Source organism: Ictidomys tridecemlineatus, unplaced genomic scaffold (genome assembly GCF_052094955.1).
Source record: "Ictidomys tridecemlineatus isolate mIctTri1 unplaced genomic scaffold, mIctTri1.hap1 Scaffold_50, whole genome shotgun sequence".
In the NCBI taxonomy this organism is placed as follows: domain Eukaryota; kingdom Metazoa; phylum Chordata; class Mammalia; order Rodentia; family Sciuridae; genus Ictidomys; species Ictidomys tridecemlineatus.
Window position 1 is genome coordinate 816,665 of NW_027523264.1, and position 21,868 is coordinate 838,532.

At 33.8% G+C, this 21,868-nt stretch overlaps 1 protein-coding gene across 1 annotated transcript in view; it reads right to left on the bottom strand.

Annotated features, from left to right (window-relative positions):
- Positions 1-2,030: 2,030 nt before the first annotated feature.
- LOC144373820 (axin interactor, dorsalization-associated protein-like) overlaps positions 2,031-21,868 on the bottom strand; it is a 28,720-nt gene continuing 8,882 nt past the window's right edge. The window contains exons 2-5 of the mRNA XM_078036799.1: positions 19,921-20,027; positions 4,719-4,841; positions 2,976-3,098; positions 2,031-2,167 (exon numbers count right to left, since the gene is read on the bottom strand). Coding sequence (XP_077892925.1) covers positions 2,046-2,167; positions 2,976-3,098; positions 4,719-4,806 — 333 coding nt within the window. The 5' untranslated portion in view covers positions 4,807-4,841; positions 19,921-20,027 and the 3' untranslated portion in view covers positions 2,031-2,045. The remainder of the gene's footprint in view (positions 2,168-2,975; positions 3,099-4,718; positions 4,842-19,920; positions 20,028-21,868) is intronic.

Sequence of the window (21,868 nt, forward strand, 5' to 3'; positions counted from 1 at the left end):
CACATATAAATATAAAGGTACTGTGTCCATCTACAACCAAAAAAAAAAAGGTTTGTTTTTTTTTAAATTATCACTTTGATATACATGTTTTATAGTATGAGAGAACAGAAAGAACAATGTATCCATTTTGCTACATTTTAATAGCATATTTTAAGGGAGCAACATCAAACATCAGTAACATCAAACAAAAAGGTACTGAGTACTCCACAGGGTACAGAGTGCTGCCAAGCACCTTGGAAAGTATACATGACATGGAGAAGATGAGGCCCTTCTCTTGAGAAGTTTACAGTCTGGAAATTTTGACTACTCAGAGTTTCAGTTGAGTGAACATTTTATTAAGGCAAATTCTTCATTTCCTAGAACTACTGTAGACTGAACTATTTTTGCACTTGTGAAATTAACCCAATCCAGATGAAAGAAAAGACTAAATTTGGTTGATAATTCTTTCAGGCTCATATAGTTTTATGAGTCTAGTAAACAAAACTGACCTAACAGACAACTGAAAAATTAAAGACTAGATCTCTTGAAGTGCAAGGGCTAAAACAACTGTTATTTGTTTTAAAAAGCAAACAGATGGTATGATTAGGGTTTACACTAGTTTAAAAATAGGCCAAGTATTGCATTCCCTTCATGCATTGTTCATTTAAAATAGTGAATATTAAAATACGTGGGTTCTACATGTAACCCACAAAAAAGCTCCTCACAAATCTTTATGTTCTGTGTATCAAATATGCACCTTGTGTACTATGAAAGTTTTATTTATGTCTCATCAAGTTAAAAGTAATGTAAATAGTAAAATTATAATAGGCTAATGACCTGCATATTTTTATATGAATGTCAATATATCTAAATAGGAAATAAATGGCAGTCATATCTACCTATATTAAAAAAATATATATCTTTTCAGATTTTTCATACTCATCACTTTATAAAGACAAGGTATGCAGGTTTTAAGGTTTCACAATCAGTTGTCAGAAAAACAGCAGTTGTTCCTAAAGTATCTCATTAGCATCTGACTCAATTTTTTAGATGACATGATTTAGAAGACGTAAACCCACCCCAAAATTTGTAATTATTCTGAGAGAGATGGTTTTAATGTTAACCCTAGAATCATTAATGTTAACCCTAGAAACAATAGCAATGTGATGTAGAACAACTAATCAACATGACTAAAAATGTGCTCACTTTCAGAAAAACAATCTGGTCATCTGGAAAAAAAAATCACAGCTACAATCTGGGGAACACTCCCATATAGGATATTGATCTGATCAAGGCACACTATTTCTAAGTAGAACTATCAGATGAGGGTGAATTTAGGTCAGCTCTAAGGAACAGCCTATAAGACAGACCATAACTGATCCAATTTCCTTTCAAAGCAATCTGGTACTATCCTACCCACTTCAATTCAAAAGTTTGAAGTTAATTCAAATCAAAAGACCATATTGGAGCAAAAGTGAGCAAATGTGTAAATCCTAGCACATTCTTATTGCTGTATTAAGTTTGAAGATGAGCATACCTACCACAGCAGTATTGTTCCAGGAAGCAGGGTAGGAACAGTGGTAAATTAGGAAACAGACTATTAATTGCACAATTAATAGGAAAGTAAAAACAAGTTTCAAAATCTACAATAAAACTGTATCCAAAGGAGTCATAACAATGAGGTGCTAGACTTTAGTTCTGTGGTACAGCTTTGCAATGGACTCACTGGCCTATAGGTACGGCTCACTTCCTGCCTCCTGAAGGATGAATATGCTACACAGAGCTATGATGGTTTCTACTGAGTGGTAAAATTCACAGAAATTAGACACTACTCATGTCAGAATCATTTCTTGTGCAAAGTTTGATGTAGATGAAGATAAAGTGGTTTCTTGGTCAATAACTGCAATTTCTTTTAAAGTCAGTGGGTTTCTTGTATCTGTCACCACAATAGATTTAAAATACTTTGATGATTGATCTACTCCAATGTTACATTCTCGATAAGAGGGACTAAGAAGAAACATGAACTAGTAACCATTAGAAAAGTATGAATCCTATATGTATATCACTTACAGTTCTATTACAGTTGGCCCAGGTTTAATCTCATCCATCTCCATGAAAGCAAAACATTTGGTGCTGGTAAACCTTTTTGTAAGCTTGTAGTGTTTGAATTCAAAGAAGATAGCTGCACCTAAGGAATTAAAACAAACAACATAAGCCAGAGACCACACATTTCTTATGTGTCACCAGAAGCCTATGATTTTACAAAGTAACGTGTCAAACAGTCTGATGACACAACTGTTGATAACTCACTGTGGCTGTCACTCCAAGCTCTGGTACTAGCATGTCTGAGTGACATTTCTCCATATCATTTAATTCTACAAAGTACAACAAAATTGTATAGCAAGAATGTAAGTTATGTGCACAGGTAGAATCATAAACTACCAAAGAATATAAAATATTAAATACCACAAGAAAAACAGAAGTTACTTAAGTATCAGCAGTACCTATAAAAATGGTTTCAATAAGCACCTATATTAGATAGAATAGAAATTTAAGAGTTCCTTTAAAAAAAATTCTACCTTATATCATTTCTCTCCCTCCTGAAACAACCACGCCCAGATTGTCCTTTCCATATTCTTACAAACTAACTGCCAGTTATAGTATCTTTTTACCCAATGCATCTTATTGAAAGAAAAAAAATAATTTAACTGTTAGAAAGTAATCATTAGGTTCCTAAAAGGACTTAAGGTAATTATTAGGGAACCTGCTTCCTTAACTCTGTATTATGAGAAAAACTTCCCTATCAAATAATATTTAACCACATTATTACACAACTAGATAATGCAACTGCTAATTCTCATATTTTAAAAAAATTGATTTGACTTTAAGTCAATATTCATAACTATGTGACATAAGATCTTGTGTTAAGTACACTATGAACACAAACCCAGATAAGTACTGTGTCCTTAAGAAGTCAGTAACTGATAATTACAAACCTTTGGTTAATTTTTCAATATGCTTCTGGAGCTCAATGTCCACATTAAAATGAACATATGTATCTTCTTTTCTTGAAGCCACAGGAGTATCTTGCACAGGAGTTAAATCTATGCCATTCAGATCTGGAGAAAAGTTTCTGCTTATGAGCATTCACATATACAGACGGAAAATATAGAAACTGCAAAGGTTACAGTTCCTAAAGAGGCATGGAAAGAGCTGAGAGGAGATTCTCAGGTTAAGAGATTCCTATTTGGTGTGAGCAAGTATGTGACAGTTGTTGAAGTTCATGGGGTATGTGGAGAGAAATGAATATAGACTGGATAGGAGACCTCATGAAGGGGACAAGGAAGCCTTTACATGGCCAAGTGGACAAAACTTGATCTTCATAGTAAAGTGGTAAAAAGAACAAACATGTTTTTCTTAGGGAATAGCCCACTATATTTTTCTATGCAAAAAAAAAATCTGGAGTATTTAATTTGCCACATGGAGCTCTGCCACCAATTTCTAACTTTGATCAAGTATGACTTATTTAGAAAAGCCTTTAAACCTAACCTTATCATAATTTCCCTGTTAAGAACCAAAAATGGATGAGAACAGCCAACAAAAAACCTTTTGTTAATGAATAATTTTTCATATATATAAATTCTGGTTATACTGTTTACAACATACCCTGAATTTACAACAACCAGATGGTACGTTATATATAGTTTTAATTTTCTGGTTTTTAAAATCTCAGTTTAGTCAAATGCAACATGGACTCATTTAATAACTCCTCAGTGTTTATGTGTTATTCATTTATGTGTCTCAAAAAGCTCAAAAACAATTTAGTACATTTAATAATTAAAAAATATTTACATAAAAATATTTCAGTTTAACATATGCAAAGGTAATTTAACATTTACAACATCATTAAATATTTTTGTGTTTTAAGTATACTTTCTGAATGAGTATGCAGTTTTACAAATGGCCTATGAAACAATGTAAATATTTTCCAGTATACTATATATTTGATAACTGGTAACATCGGAATTTAAAAGTGTACCAGTATTAGTGCTGTGGATTCTGTTCTTTAAATAAATGTTTTTCTTTGTGGTCAATTGATAAAAGTTCCTCCATTTAATTTCAGCACCAATCTGTTCCTTTGGTGCAAAACTATAGATTAAAATAAGCCGTTTGTACTAACTATAGTTATTTCTGTAAAATGGTATAATTTATTCCTTAATCACATCATCATCCCACGGGATTGCTTTCAGGGCATGGATGTTATGGACGCACCCTACTTCCCTGTCCCCTGATTTTCATCTGCCTCTGTAGGACTCACCTAAGTAGATACCTCAGTAGCACAGGAAGAAGAAGGGGTTGAAGCAGGAGAGATGGGAAAAGAGGACATGGGGCTTTGTGGAGAGAAATGAATATAGACTGGGTAGGAGAAGGTGAGGGGTGCTATTGTTAATCTACATCCTGAAGGCTGTAGCTGCTTTTAAGGACAATGTGTATGTTTAGTCTGCACGTTAGATGGAATCTGAAGAGCAAAAATCTATACAAACTCAAAAGCAAAAGTGAGTGTATAAGTAGGAAATATTTTTTTAAGTCTTTCGAACTATGTTCTGTTATGATCTCTTCTAGGATTTTGCCTCATTATAGAATGCATTAAAGTAAGTTGTCACATATACAAGATCATCCCCTGTCAAAAACTTTGTCCCATATGAGAAAAAACATAATGCAATTTGCCAGTTATTTACCCTTTACACTAACTGTAATATAGGGATCGATGCACTGTCCAGCGTCTTTCAGACCAATTTTCTCAATCCTGATAGTGAGTAATGTCATTCCCGGTTCTGATGGCAACCTTGGTAATAAAGTACCTGGCAACAGAGAAACCTCAATAAAAGTTAGCTCCACCAATAATGCAGAGTAAATACTTTGACAAACAGAAGATATAGCCTACCTCTTAGGAACTAGCTAGGCATTATGTATTTTTATTTCCAAAATTCATGAACATCTGATGTTATACTTTTTTAGAAAAATATTTAAATTTACACATAATATATCTGCATTTCCCACCCATACAATCACCTTTAAGCAGAAATAATAATTTCTATAATAATAGTATATAGTATGTATAATAAAAGTATGTTAAAAACATCACTTGAGGAAGCCCAATGATACATAATAGTATAATATGCTCACATAATATTTATATTCAATATGTACTTCTATATTATATTCAGCATCTTAATATGAAGTGGTAGAACAAAGACAAGAAAAGCTTTTAAAATACTTGTTATTCTGTTCTATAGTCTGAGACATTTAATTAACAGTTGATCAATACATTCTTCTCTTTAGTTACTCCTAATAAAGAAAATAATTTACAATTTGATATTTATGTTTTAATTTAACTATATAGTCTAACTTCTATTCTTCATTCTATTTTGTATGATTTATTCCCTCAGAAATTAGTACTATACAGACTGACATATAAAATGGCCATTTGTATAACTGAACATTTTTTCCAAAACCAACTAAAATTTTTAAAACTAAAACCCACCAGAACAACATGACAACATTCACCCACCAAGAACATATGAAGGAAGAAATCAACTGTTCAGTATGTTCCCTTTTTTGAAACTACCAATAGAGAACAGATGCAAATAAGCTGATTTTAATCAAGTATGTATACAGAACCTCAAAATACACTTAACAAAAGATTTTGGTTGATGTTTTTCAAGTTTCTATTCAACAATGTGTTATGCTACTTTTAATGATGAGTTATTTGAAATACATGAAGTAATCAACACACTACATTTGAAAATACACATTTGATTGATGGCAAATGTGGCTTGAGGAAATTTTGGGAGGTGATGGGAATATTCTGAACTTGTATAGTGATGGCAGATGCAAAACTCTATAGAGGTGTCAAAAATCGATGAATTTTATACTTACAGAAGGGAAATGTTATGAAATGCAAATTGTACCTCAACAGTGCTGTTAAAAATGTATTACTTTCTAATTTAAACAAATATGAAGACAATACAGACAAATGCAATAATAGGAAGGCCTGGAGGCTGCATTCCACTGTTGCATTAACAAACCTAAATGGGCTCAGGCTGATATCATTAAATATATACATAATACCTTTTATGCATGTTCTTTGATTGACAAGTGAAGGTACTTTTAGAAGAGGGGCTTGTACCTGGACATCTGGGATGAACTTCAGAAAGTTAAGAAACACTTCTGAAATTTTATGAAAAATGTGAATATGTATACATTTATATTTATATATATACATACATATTCATATGTATGTATATCATATATGAATTTTTCTGCAGAAAAGTTCATTCTATTATGTAGTACATGGCTGTATAAATATGCTACAGTTTATGTACACATTCTTGTGTTGATAGACATTTGAATTACTTCAAGTGTTTGGATATAGTTAACAGGCTATTATAAATACTCTTCTAACATCTTCTAGTGCCCATAAGCACCCATTTCTGAAACAGGGGAATCACTAAGTCACCTGGCATGTTACCTCCATACCTACTATGTAATGACAATCCATTTCCCAAGGTGGTTGTGCCAACTTTTATTCCTAGCCCAAGTTCAGTAGTGTTCCCATTGCTCCACATCCTCACTAGGTACTGTTTTCTCAGATTCTTCATGTTAGCCAATTTTGGTATAAAGAGATCAATCATTTTAATTTGCATTCCTCTGAAGATTAATAAGGTTGACCACCTTTTAGAATAAATCAAATGTATGATTTCCTCTTTTCTGAAGTGTGTTCAATTATTTTGCTCGATTTTCTATTGAGATGTCTATCTTATTGAGCTGTAGGAGGTCTCTATTATTTTGCTGGACAAATGTTTTACAAATAGCTTCTTAGTAGTTTTCCTTTATAAAGACTTTTTGTTGAAGTAGAGCATATACATTTTAAAATGCACAAATTGTTAGTACAGTTTGCTGAACTTCCACAAAGTGAATACACCTGTATAACTAGTATCAGATCTAGGAAAGATATGATCAGCCTCCTGGGAGTGTCCTTCCCCCCACCCTATCCAATTCACTCTTCCAAAAGATATTATTATATTACTGCTAGTAATATTCAAATTTCTTAATATCTTCCTTTACAATGAGTGCTTTTTATGTCATATTTAAGAAAACTTACCCCACTCCAAAATCATAAAGGTATTATCTTGAAAGCATAGTTTTGCCATTCACACTTAATTCTATATGTCACATAGAATTATTGACTACGGTGTATAGTAGGAGCTTTAATTTTATTCAATTTCACATAAATACTCAATTGTCTCAGCACTACTCATTAAAAAGACTGACATTTTCCACCACTGATCTGCAGTCCCACCTCAATCATAAATCATGTGGCAATCACTTTCTGAGTTTTCTATTCTGTCTTACCGGACTGTTTATCCTCTTACCACTAATACAGTATCTTAATTCTATAGGTGTATAAAAGGTCCAGGAACTGCAATAAAAATTCAGATGAGTTTCAGAAAGAGTCTATCTTTATAAACTGCTTCTTCTAATTTATGAACTAGTATATATCTTTACATTTTAAAAATCATAACAATTATTTAATAGAATTTTATTTGACCTAAAAGCCTTCAGAAAAAAAGACCTACAGATCCAGGGAAAACTCCTGTTTTTTTGTTTATGTTCCATGAAGAATGTATGGCCATGTAGAAATGACTGGAAAAGGGGGTGTGAGCTAATGGTAAAAGGCTGCCAGGGTCCCAGCAAGCCCTGTCTGGTCAGATTCTTCTTGGCCTCTCTGTATAGCTTTGTTTCCTTCTGGACCTAAGGCAGGTCCTGTCTGGAATGAGGGTTTGTAAGGGAGGGGTAAGGGAGGGTAGGGGGACAGTAAGGGAATAGCAGGGAGGGAAGGAAAGAGAAAGAGAAAGAGAGAAAGAGCGCTTTCTAGGTTTTATGACTGGCTTTGGGAGAGAAGGGTGAATGGAAAGGAGGGCAGGAGGAGAGCAGAGGCTTTGCTGCTGAGGTTGCTTTTGGGATTCCAATCTCCTTCAGTTAGAAGTTCTCAGCAGGCAAAAACCTCACCCTTTGGGCTATCATATTCTGATCTGACCCTAACCACCTTCCCCCTCTCTCTCTCCCTCCTCCTCCCTTTCTCCTTTTAAGAAGGGAATGTGTAGATCTTTCCATCTTCTAAGATCTTCTTTGATTTCTCTCTTTAGGGTTCTGTAGTTTTCATTGTATAGATCTTTGACTTCTTTCATTGATTCTCAAGTATCATTTTTTTGAGGTTATTGTGAATGGAGTAGTTTTCCTCATTTCCTTCTCAGAGGCTTTGTCACTGATATACAGAAATGCCTTTGATTTATGGGTATTGATTTATATCCTGCTCCTTTGCTGAATTCATTTACTATTTCTGGAAAGATCGACCTTGCTCTTGGATAGGCAGAATTAATATTATCAAAATGACCATACTACCAAAAGTGCTATATAGATTTAATGCAATTCCAATCAAAATTTCAATGGCATTCCTCATAGAAATAGAAAAAGCAATCATGAAATTCATCTGGAAAAATAAGAGACCAAGAATAGCTAAAGAAATCCTTAGCAGGAAGAGTGAAGCAGGGAGTATTGCTATATGAGACCTTAAACTATACTACACAGAAATAGTAACAAAAACAGCATGGTTTCAGCACTAAAACAGACTGGTAGGACAATGGTACAGAATAGAGGACACAGAGACTAACCCACAAAATTACAATCATCTTATTTTAGACAAAGGTGCCAAAAACATGCACTGGAGAAAAGATAGCATTTTCAACAAATGGTGCTGGGAAAACTGGAAATCCATATGCAACAAAATGAAATTAAACTCATAACTCTCACCATGCACAAAAACTTAACTCAAAATGGATCAAGGACCTAGGAATTAAGCCAGAGACTCTTCGTCTAATAGAAGAAAAAAGTAGGCCCTAAACTTCATCATGTGGGTTAGACCACAACTTCCTTAATAAGACCCCTATGGCACAAGAATTAAAACCAGGAATCAATAAATGGGATGGATTCAAACTAAAAAGTTTTTTTGTCAACAAAAGAAAACAATCCGTGAGGTGAACAGAGAGCCTACATCCTGGGAGAAAATTTTTACCCCTCACACATCAGATAGAGCACTAATCTCTAGGGTATAGAAAGAACTCAAAAGCTAAGCACTGAAAAAACAAGTAACCCAATCAAAAAATGGGCCAAGGACTTGAACAAACACTTCTCAGAAGAGGATATACAATCAATCAACAAATATATGAAAAAATTTTCAACATCTCTAGCAATCAGAGAAATGCAAATCAAAACTAAGATACAACTCCAGTCAGAATGGCAGCTATTATGAAGACAAACAACAATAAGTATTGGAGAGGATGTGGGGAAAAAGGCACACTCATACATTGCTGGTGGGACTGCAAATTGGTGCAGCCAATCTGGAAAGCAGTATGGAGATTCTTTGAAAATCTGGGAATGGAACCACCATTTGACCAAGCTATTCCTCTCCTTGGACTATACCCAAAGGACTTAAAAACAACATACTACAGGGACACAGCCACATCAATGTTTATAGCAGCACAATTCACAATAGCTAAACTGTGGAGCCAACCTACATGCCCTTAAGTGGATGAATGGATTTTAAAAAATGTGGCATATATACACTATGAACATTTTTAAAAGAGAATAAAATCATGGCATTTGCAGGTAAATGGATGGCATTGGAGAAGATAATGCTAAGTGAAGTTAGTCAATCCCCCAAAAACAAATGCCAAATGTTTTCTCTGATATAAGGAGGCTGACTCATAATAGGGTAGGGAGGAGGAGCATGGGATGAATAGATGGATTCTAGATAGGGAAGAGGGGAGTGAGGGAAAGAAAGGAGGCAGGGGATTAGCCTCCTAATGAATGTGATGGACATCATTATCCAAAGAACATGTCTGAAGACACAAATTGGGTGTCAACCTACTTTATATAGAGAGATACGAAAAATTGTGGTATATATGTGTAATAAGAATTGTAATGCAAAAAAAAACCAAGTACATGAATAACGTGAATTGGCGTGAACATACTTTATACAAAGATAAAAAAAATTGTGCTCTATATGTGTAATAAGAATTGTCCATTGTCGTGTATTAAAAAAAATAAAATCAATAAAAGAAAAAGAAGGGAATGGGGAGTGGGTAGGGAAAAACTGTGGAATGAACCCGAACTAACTTTCCAATGCACATATGTGAATATACAATAATGAAACTCATCATTTTGAATATCTATAAGATACTAATTTTAAAAAATGTAAATAAATAGATCAGTAAAGTGGATGAAAGGGAACAGTGGGAGGGAGGATGAGGAGGGTGAAGGGACTGAATTGGAGCAAATTATATTCCATGCATTTATAATTAGTCCAAATGAATCTAATGTCAAGAATAACTATTATGAATAAATGAAAAAAAGAATAATGACTTCACTGTTTTTATAAAATGCATTCTCATAAACAATTCAATTGAGAGAAATGAAAAAAAGTAAAAGAGAATGTATAATTCAACATCTCACAAACCATAACAATTATTAAGTCACTCTTCCATCTTTTTCTCTAATTTCAAGATGGCTCCAGTTTCATTTTCTTTTGATATTCTTTTATTTTTTCAACAAAGGTTTATTTTCTACATAAAATTCTTATATTTCTTTTGTTGAATTTATAATAAGGTCCTTGATATTATTTAATACTACTATAAATATTATAATAGTTCATTTTCTAAGCAACTATTACTTGTTTGAGATAGAATTGATTTGTCTGTACAGATTTTATATCCAGGAACTGCATTATCTTATTAGTGAGTTATGAATAGGTTTTTGCATATATTCTCTATATATTCATAAATATGCAAATAAAGAACATCCCCCCTTTTATATTTCATTTTCTTGTCCTAGTGCAGTAGCTTCCAAAACAATGCTGATGAAAAGAAGTAATAGATAATCTTGTTTTGTTCAAATTCATCATTAAATGATTTTGGGCTGTAAATGTCATGTAGCCATGTTTTATCAAGTTAAGGATGTTTTTCTGTTCTTTGCCAAGAATTGTTTAAAATCAAGGCTGTATTTCAAATTTAACTGAAAACTTTTTCTGCATTGTTGACAACTTTATGAAATCTTTCCCCTTAATCTGCGAATGTGAACTACCTTGATAAATTCTGCTAACAATAATTTGAAAAATCACTCATTAGTTCAGGGAGATTTTCTGAATTATTTTCCACAGCATCCTATGTTTATTCAGTCACTCTTCATTTGGCAGTTACATTATTTCTAACTTTTATCATTATAAAAAACACCTAAACAGAGAATCTTGTGTATATGCATATGTTTTCCCCTCTTTTTCCTGTATTTTGGGGGTGCATCTTCAGAATAAATTCTCAGGAATGGGATTGCTAAGGAAAAAATATGTACTTATATGTTGTTAGAGAATGCTCAATTCCCCTCCAAAGGAACTGCACCATTTTTCTATTCCCACCAGTGATTAATAAGTATCTATTTCCCCTAAGACTCTCCAACAGTAGCTTTAATTTATGTTTTTATTAAAAATAAAGTTGAGTATCTTTTTATATGTTTAACGGGTATTTTTAAAATGTGTGTGTGTGTGTGTGTGTGTGTGTGTGTGTGTGCATGCTCACATGCTTGCTCATATTGTCTGTTCCTCTCATGTATTCTGCTTTGGTTATTACAATTAACATTTTTCTTTATACATTAAGAATGTTGGGTTGGGATGTAGCTCAGTGGCAAAGTGTCTGCCTTGCATTTGCAAAATCCTGGAATCGAACCCCAGTTCTAAAAAAGACAAAAGAGAACCCACCCCACCCCACCCCCAAAACCCCCAAGAATGTTACCTCTTTTATGTATTACCTCTTTACTACCTGTTTTGACATTCAAAAGATGATTGCTTTACAACTTTCAAAGTCTTTTTGATGTTAAGATTATTTTTTGCCAAGTTGATATTAAACTTGTTGTTACTTTGGGGTGAGTCAATTTTATAAGCTGTCATTATCTAGATCTTTCAGTTGAAATGGTAGGGCTGATGCTATATTCCTTACCAACAATCTTTTTGCCTGAGACTACACAGTAAGGTTTAATGTAATTATTATGCTTCAGATAATTTAATATGGAGGCAGTGATTTCAAGTCTGAATTTCTTGTTTAATTCAAGGTAGAATGTCAAACATTGTGTTCCATAATTAAGGAAGCTGACTGTAATTAAGATCATAGATTACATAGAAAGGTGCCTATTTAAGGTGTTTCAGAATGCTCTATGATGTGCTCTCTCTACATGGTCAACTCTTACATACTCAGTGAGTCCTAAATCTGGCCAGATTTATTGAACTCCCTCAGCCCTTCTTTTTTGCCAACCTACGACATTGGTGCACATCTCTAATCATAATCATGTGCTTTTGGCTCTGTCTTGCTGACTACACAATAAGCATCCTGAAAGGTGTGGGAACTGTTCCTTTTGTGGTATGCACAAGGAATAAACAGATCTTTGTTGAAGAAATATTTTATTGAATGAATAACTGAATTTCCAGTTCTAGAGGTTATCATGCTCTAGTAAACAAATGGCTAGAGAATCTATATCAATGAGTGAAGAAATAATAAACATAAAAGAAGATCAAATACTAGAATAATACCATACCATCTATAGCTCCCAGGTAGATGAAAAAGGGTGCATGTTTTTGCATCAAAGATAGAACCATGATAGTTGTAAATTGAGCCAATGCATTAAAAGGAAGATTTCTAAGTGAAGAATTAACATATCCAATTACATAGTGTAATATGAGAACAAGTCAACTACATTCATAAAATTCGAAGACTAACAAGGATAAGAAAGAAATCACTACACACAATCCAGTGTAAACTGTGCTATTCCAGCTAGATCATCTGCTCTCAGATCTAGAGCAAAGATCAGAAGAAATGTTCTTCCAAATGGAACTGCTATGTAAATAAGAAATAGCTAACACTTGTGAGTATTTGTGTTGTGCTACATACTATCCTACTCCTCTCATCTAATTCTCACAACAATAGTTTAGTTCTATTTTTCAGAGGTGAAAAGTGAGGCATAGAAAAACAAATTATCCATAATCACACAGCAGTTTGGCTACAGAGTCCATGCTTTTAACCATCATGTCTCATTTTAATATTTTTATTTTAATTGTCCCTAAAGCCTTAAAAGGAACTGCAGGAGAACCTCCCCATCTCAAGCTTCTGCAAAGTTCCTTTTGCCATGTAAACATAACAGTCACAGGTTCCCAGGATTAGAATATAGACATTTTTTTGAGGCCACTATTTGTGCCTCATACTTTTAAATATGGAAAACTCTAAATGGCTACAGCTGTCCAAACCAAGTTTTCAATAACATCCCAGGGATGTTATTGAGCTGTCACTAAGAACTCCCAAGTAAGGGATTGATTAAAAAATAGTAACATTTGAACTTTGTACACTGAGCAGTGCACATTCACAGGAATGGACAGAGACTGAGTAGCCCAGATAGCAATATGATAGGTCTTTAACACTCATATAGCAGTGAGCAGCAGGACTGTGTTCATTTGGTTAATTCCACTTTCAGTTTTTACTGCAAGACAAAGGAAGCCATTGGTAGCTGGTGAGCCCCAAGTTGTACTGAACACAGAAAGCACGTCTTTTTCTGACTTATCTGCCCCCAACCACCTCTTATGCACCAACCAGAGTAAGCATGCTCTCACTGGTGTCAAAAAGAGTTGGAAGGAATTACTGAATTCAGTGTGATTTTCTGTGAGAGGAAGATTCTAAGCCTAAACCTAAAGACAACTCTGATAAAATAATGACAATGAATTGGAAGGTTTGGAACCATTTTACCACACTACTGTAATAGGGGATACCAAAAAGTCCATCTTGTTGATGGAAACTGTTTATTAACAGGTGGTACTTGGGTAAAAACTTAAGTTGCTCTATTTCATTGTGCTTCATCTGTGGAAAACAATTTATGAAGGTAGCTATGGATCCCCCAAATGGCTGTTTGTTAAACATAGACAATTTTGCTTAAGAATGTTTTAAAAACTGTGTAAAAACATCTGACCTAGCCAAGAATGTTACAGCCACTGCCACTGTGGAGAGGAAAGGGAATTGTGCAAGTAAGGCCTCTGCCTCTGCTGGGCACCCAACAGCACTGACACAGACCCAGCAATGAAACACCACTGTACCTGCAACAGGTACAGAAAAACAATGGGAGAACATCTGAAGCCCCTCACCCCCCCGCCCATAACTTCTTTGTTCCAAGAGGGTGCTGAGAAAAATGAAGGTCTAAGTATCAAGTAGGATGGCCTCACATTCAATAGTCTCTGTGTAGCCATAGAGATCATGGAGAATCAGACAATAAAAGGACCACCAACCCGAGGATGAGTCTGGAGTGACATGGATATGAAGGTCAGTGGGATCCTTAAGGCCCTGTCCTCACATGCAGAAGAGGAAGTCATTCTTTTCTTTCAACTTTTTATTTTTGCTTTTTAAAAATTTCTATTGTTTATATCTCATATCATACCATAAGGACAATTTCTAGTCCAAAATTGGAAATGGCATGACAGTCTTTGTTCCAAAATAGTACATTATTGTCTAGGTAAGAACATTAAAAGAGGAAAATTACCAAAGATTATATTTTTTTAAAACACTGATTTGAATTTGCTTTTTACATGATATTGTACAAATGTTTGTCACAGGCATTTACTTCAATAAGAGGTGAGTCAGTCTTCATTTTGCCTTGGTGCTTGGTGAATTAAATGTCATGAATAAGGAGTATAAAATTTGTTGTCCATACTTTTAGGACAGAGATGGACCTGATATCTAAAATGTAAACTAAGCATTATCATATGTGTGTGATTATATATTTATGTCTTCTTTGTTTTAGATTTATCATACTTGCAATTAAATTCAGATGTTTGATACTACCAATTCAAAGTCTGTCACACACATTTTTTAAGTGCACATTTCTTTGTAATTTTAAAATCCAATAAAAAGGATATATATAAAATAATATTTTCTATTATTTTGGGATAATTTTAACATAATTTAAAATAATGGTATTGTCAAATCATTATTTGGTCATAACATTTTGTAAATGGCACAAAACATGAAATGGGTCTTAAAAATCTAGCAAGAGAAAAATTTTGCAATTTGTACTGCACATCTGCAATTTGTACACACATACAAATTGTGTGAAAATATGAAAACACATGCACAATTTCTTTTGGTTGGTAACTGATTAGTAGTTGAGGAACTGCTCCAACCTTTCAAGATAAAGAGTAAAATCATAAGAAGTTTATTCACTTTGAAATTATATTAAAAGTTTGATAAAAATCTTAGGGGTCATTAGCATTCAAACAATAATATTTCTAGGTCTGTCAAAAATTATACTTTATTAAAGTTGTTTGTATGTAGGTTATATGAGTATATTCTTGTTTTCATTTTCTTTATTGACTGGTACTAGAAATATGTATTTTTCTGTGTTCAGAAATATGTGATTTGGATAATGGCTGAATTCTTAAGTGTCACCATCATATCTGGAAAAAAATAATAAATACTCTCACAAAACCTAAGATGAATCAGTGGGTATATGCTTCATACACAGATGCCATTTAGCATGCAAGGAAGAGTTACTACAGGTGTTGGGTTAAAATTTGAGTGGCCAGAGGACTTTCAAGAAAAAGCAGGCCTGGGGCTGGGGATGTGGCTCAAGCGGTAGCGTGCTCGCCTGGCATGCCTGCGGCGCGGGTTCGATCCTCAGCACCACATACAAACAAAGATGTTGTGTCCGCCAATAACTGAAAAATAAATATTAAAATTCTCTCTCTCTCCTCTCTCACTCTCTCTTTTAAAAAAAAGAAAGAAAAAGCAGGCCAGATGTTGCTTAGAGCCTTGATGAAGAGCCTACTCAATAGACATTTCCTATGAACCAATTTCTGCAAAGCTCTGGAGAAAACCTTTTGACTTCAAGTGACAAGATTCGTGGATTAAAAAACAAAACAAACAAAACAAAACAAACTGAGCCAGACATAGTGCTGCATGCCTGTAATCCCAACAACTTGGCAAGTTAAGGCAAGAGAGGCCAGCGTGGGCAACTTAGCAAAACCCTGTTTCAAAATAAAAAAATAAATCAAAGAGCTGGGGATGTAGCTAGGTGGTAGAGCATCCCTGACTTCAATCCCCAGTACTACAAACAAACATGTAGAAACAAATTATAAAAAAGAAATCTTTCAAAACTGCTTGAGAGTAATAGAATATTAACAAGCCTTAAAACTATTGAAAAACAGCTAGGAGAACTACCAGATAACATTGAATGGTATTTTCCTTTCCTTTCAATATAAGTACATGACTGGATGAGGGACTCTGGCTCTGACTGTTTGGCTCAGTATGAGAATTTGAGACTTTGAGAGAAAGGATGTGCTCGGAGAGCCAGAGTCTATCTGCACACTTTGGTGGTATTTACTGTTTAACCCTAAATATATTCTGAAATTCTGTGAAATAAGGATGCCCTAATATTCATGGAACAGCAATGAATATTTTGTTGCAGTTTTCAACTTCCTATATGCATGGGTAAGAAAAAAACTGCACTTTAGCTGAAAATGAAATACATATTTGCTTAACTCTCAAGTTCAACTCAGAATTGAATATTTATGCAGGAAAGAAACAAGTACAGGTTTGATATTAAAGAAGTTAAATTCACTCTTCATTTTGAGTTTCAAAAAAACATTTTTTGTACATATCTAAGACTATATAAAAGATGAATAACCAATACAAATTTAGAATAATGTTGAGATTGCTAGGCTTATGTTTAGGTCACTCAGAAACGTTTTTTTAAATTTTGTCTAAAATTGTGACATGGCTATTTGTGCATGTGGTACTAGGAAATGAATGTAGGGCTTCACACATGTGAGGCAAGCACCCTACCACTGAGCTACATCCCTAGTTCTTTCTATTTTGAGACAAAGTTGCCCCCACTGGCCTCAAACTTGCAATCCTCCTGCCTCAATTTCTCAAGTAGCTAGGATTATAAGCATATAATCCTGGCCAGCTATTTTTTTTTAAATTTGTATTACTTTGGTTTATCATTTAGAAGCTTTAATATTCAACATGATAAATAAATTTTCAGGTAATAAATAATAGGTTATAAATTTTTATCCTCTATTTAAATGAAATCTACTGAGATTACCTTAAGAAAATTAAACTACTATTTGGACTTAAGCCAGTTAGTGTTTAAAGCAGTACAAAAAAGTTACTGTCTTATGAGAATTGAAGGCTTTGAAAATGATAATAATGTCAAAGAAAGGTTCAACAATTTTTTATTCTTTTCAAGAAAGGTTGGATAAAAATCCATTTTTGATTTTAAATGGGAATAAACTACTCTTGATCATACCATATTCATATATTATACTTTATCTCATTAGCTTAACAGTAGTAGTGTTTACCATGTGTGTTTGTCAAAACTTATAAAGCTGTACATTAAAAAAGATGCCTTTTATATATGTAAGGGACACCTTAATAAATCTTTTTTTAAAAAGATCACAATAAGTTAGATGCTATAGCACAAGCCTGGAATCCAGGTGACTTGGGAGGCTGAGGCAGGAGGATCCCAAGTTTAAGACTAATCTCAGCAACTAAGTGAGGCCCTAAGCAACTAAGTGAAATCCTGTCTCAAAATAAAAAATAAAAAGGGCTGAGAATGTGGCTCACTGGTAAAGTACCCCTGTGTTAAATCCTCAGTACCAAAAAAAAAAGTACAACAAACTTACAATTATATAAATTACATAAAATAAAGGTAATAAAAATGTTATAATTCTTAGAAGCACCCTGCCATGATAATGTAGACACAACAGCCTTATCACGAATGAAATCTTGGATGTCCACAGTATAACAATTTTTTTCCCATTCTACAATTAAGTTAAAGGTCAAATTGTCCTTCAATGACATTTTCAATTTTATAATGACACAGGCCCTGGAAAATATGATCAAAAATCAAATATAGCCAATTGAACTATATGTACTCTTTCTTACTTTGAGGAAAATAATTCATGGAATAGAAAGGTTTAGTTAGCTTTCTGTATCTCTGAAATAAAATACCAAAATGCTATATCAGAATAAAAAATCTAATTACTTTGGGCTTAATCTTTCATAGCAAATAGACTTAATTTACAGAGTTTCTTTTCAACTCAGCAACCTGAACCCCATAAAGACCTGTCCATTTCATGACTTACATCATCTGCTTTAAGGATCTTGTTTGCTACAGAAGTATAACTAGTGAACAAATAACCAAACCCAGAAATTTATAGAACTGGAATCTATTTCAATTACAGCATGTGGTTTGAAAAGGAAATAAAAAATGCAGAAAAATTTTAGCAAATTTATTTACCACATCATCTCAGCAATCTTGAATTTCCTACAAATATAACAAGTAAAATATAGCTCTTTATTCATAAAGACAAGCAGATTGGAAATAATTACCTTGTACCAAAGAAACACTAACAATAACATTTTATAGTGATTGTAATTTTTCTAATAATCCTATGGTGTAGGACTGTTAGCATCATTTATAGGTGATAATGAAAATACAGTATCCACCACTACCCCAGCAAATGAAAAGTATAATGCCAAATGATTTGTATGTGGTGCCTAATTTTCATTGTAACCCTATGAATTAGACATTGTCAACATCTCCTTTTATAAAGAATTAAGTACAGTCACTTAACTACTGATTGGCAGATGTTAGACTCAAAAGCGCAGGTATGTTATTGGTCTAAGCCTATACTGTTTATATTTCAAACGTCTTCTACCAAAGAGTATTTAAATTACTGATATATGACTTTAATTATGAAGTTTTCTGGATGATATGTATATTATATTTAATTATACCATAAAGCATAGAGTCTTTTAAAAAAATGCATCACAATAGTACAGTGCTATTTCTACACTTCCAAAAATGAACTAATTCATCAGAAGTAAAAACTGTGCACTGTATAAGAACAGAAGAAAGTATAGAAGTAGAAGAGGCAAATAATTTACTCAGGGTGCTTGACTAGGGTATTTTACAACCTTGTCAAGATCTTCCAAAAATAAAAAGGACTTGCTATGTATTCTTTATTTCCCTGTTAAGGGCAACTGTTTAGTATCTATTCCTCCAGGTCCAGGTTTCACAATCATATATGATTATTTAAAGAACAGCTAGATATATAAAGAAAAGAATTAACATAGCAAACAGTTACTCTAGAAAGCCTACTTACAATGTTGGTCTATGGCTAGCATCTGGGAACCTGGATTTCAGCAGGATTCCCATCATGCCCTGTTAAGAAGATCACTGTGCCTAAACCGTCCATGCAAACAATATGGTTTGTGCTGAAAACTTGCTTTCTTCCTGGAGTCTGTAGTTTTGGTTCACGCTAACCCCAATAAGTGTCTTGTGCACTGAATCTCTACAGTGCTTCCCCAATAGACAATATTTTTTCATTTCACAGGTGTGAGAGAATGTTGAGAGAATCAAATACATATTTGACTCTGCTGGGAGAGGACTCTTAGAAGTTTGGTTTCCTCTGGAATTTGTTTGTGTGCCTTTACCCTTTGCTGATTTTGTTCTTGTGTTTTCTTGTTGTAATGACTCAGAATACAACTGTGAGTACAGCTATATGCTGAGTCCTGTATACCTAGCCAATCACTAAACATGGGATGTTTTGAGGATCCCTGACACAAATAGTAAGATACTTTCACAATAAACCGATAGCTACCGCTAACAGAATGGCCATGATAATTTGCTTAAGATTGGCAAACCTGGAGATGTTTTACCCGCCACTAACAAGTACAAAAGTAAGTTCCAAACACCTGACCTTGAATTATATAATGTACATTTTTTTGTACCCACCAGGCACTCTAGCTGGAAAAGAATTAGGAGACCCTGCTCCAGCACCACCTTCTTCTTCATCTTCTTCAAATTCCAAATGCTCTTCCTCACCAGGGGCTAAAATTCTCCTATATAAAAAAGGACAGAAAAATTAGTGAGCTACTCCACTTAATACACCAGCTAACCCTCATAGCCACTAACTTCCCAGATAAGATGCTGATTATTAGGTTGATGTTGATATAAATGTCAATGTCAATCATCTCATTGCTACCAGTCATATCACCAATACCAAATTTGATAGGGAAAAAAATACATAAATATTTGAAAAACAGGCATAAAATAGATAATAAAATCAGAAGACAAAATATGGATGCTTATTTATTTACCTTAATGGGCTAGGCTGAACATCAAATGGAAATTCTTTATTATATTTGAGAATATTTTTTAGGACTAGAATAAAGACATAGACAAACATTAGTCTTATATCTTAGTCTTACATGTTATGTAAGTCTTATATATTAGTTAGTCTTATATGTTATATCTTAAATTGATACTTTTAATCTATTTTATAGTGTATTAAGCACACATTAATATATGTATTTTAAATTCCGAGCTTCACTATCATTTTAAGACTCTGCAATTGACTACTGAGTGTCTTAGCAAAATAAAAATGTCCATAGTGGACTGCAGGTACCAGTATTTTCAGAGTACTGTAAGATCTCCAAGGAAAGTCTCAGAGCCCTCATAGAAAATGAACCATAAAATAGTTCTCCAATGTACAAGGTCCTAGGTGATATGGGGTACCAGTGAAAGAGAATACCTCTTCTCCTGAAGTATTTTAATTAAAAGATTGATACTGAAGATGATTAATTAAAGAGAAATAGATAATCACATCTTATTCTTTATCCTAAATAGATTTCCCTCAATACTTATCACACTGGTAAGGTTTGTAGCAGCAAGGTTATAATTCCAATATTCCTTTTATGATGAAATTTATTGTATATGTGTGCACACATATATACATGCATATATATATATGTGTGTTTGTATATATATATATATATATATATATATATATATATATATATTTACACGTGTGTACACACACACACACACAGCAGACTTTCTCCTCAGGGAAGTCATCAAACAACATAATGCTATCACCTCTTGTGTTCTGGTTGATTACTTTCTGGCATGTAAGCCTACAGACAGATGTTCTACAATTCTATCTGTATCTGGAAAAGTATTTTATGAAATTTATTGTTTCATTTCCCAATTTATGGGTTCCTAGTGACTACCTGCAATTATTTCAAGGTGAATATTTAGCATTATTAATTGGGCAACCCATGGTTTTTACTCTAATTACTCAGACTTTAATTTTGGAGTCTTGCAGATTTCAGTTAAAAGGAGTATGGCATATTGGGTTCCTAAATAAGGAAATTCAAAAAGAACAGGTTGTAATTACATAACTTATTCCAATAGGAGTCAATCATACAGTGAGAAAGAAGTTGGAAACTTGTACCCAGATTCTCATTACTCACTCTTATTCTCTCTCCCTTTAGCTCTTCTTCATCCTTTATCTCTTTCTTCTTCTCAACAAATGCATACCGAGTACTCACAATGTTCCAATCACTGTTTTAGGTGCTAAAGATACACAGTAATCAAGAAATCATATTTGGACCTTAGACCTTACTAAGGAAAAGTAGACAATAAATATGCCAACAAATAAACAAGATAATGTAAGATGTGATTAGTGGTATGAAGGATACAAGCAGGATGCTGTGTAAAAGCAGAGAGAACCTGGTAGAGTAGCTAAGGTAGACAGGGTGCCTTTCAAAACTAAACTGTAAGAAGACATTTGAGCCAAGACCTGAGATGAGAGGAATCATCCATAAGTGGCTCTAGCATAAGGCTTCCCAGGTATTAAAGAACAGGCTGGAGCAACAACAAAGGTTCCAAGTAGAAAACA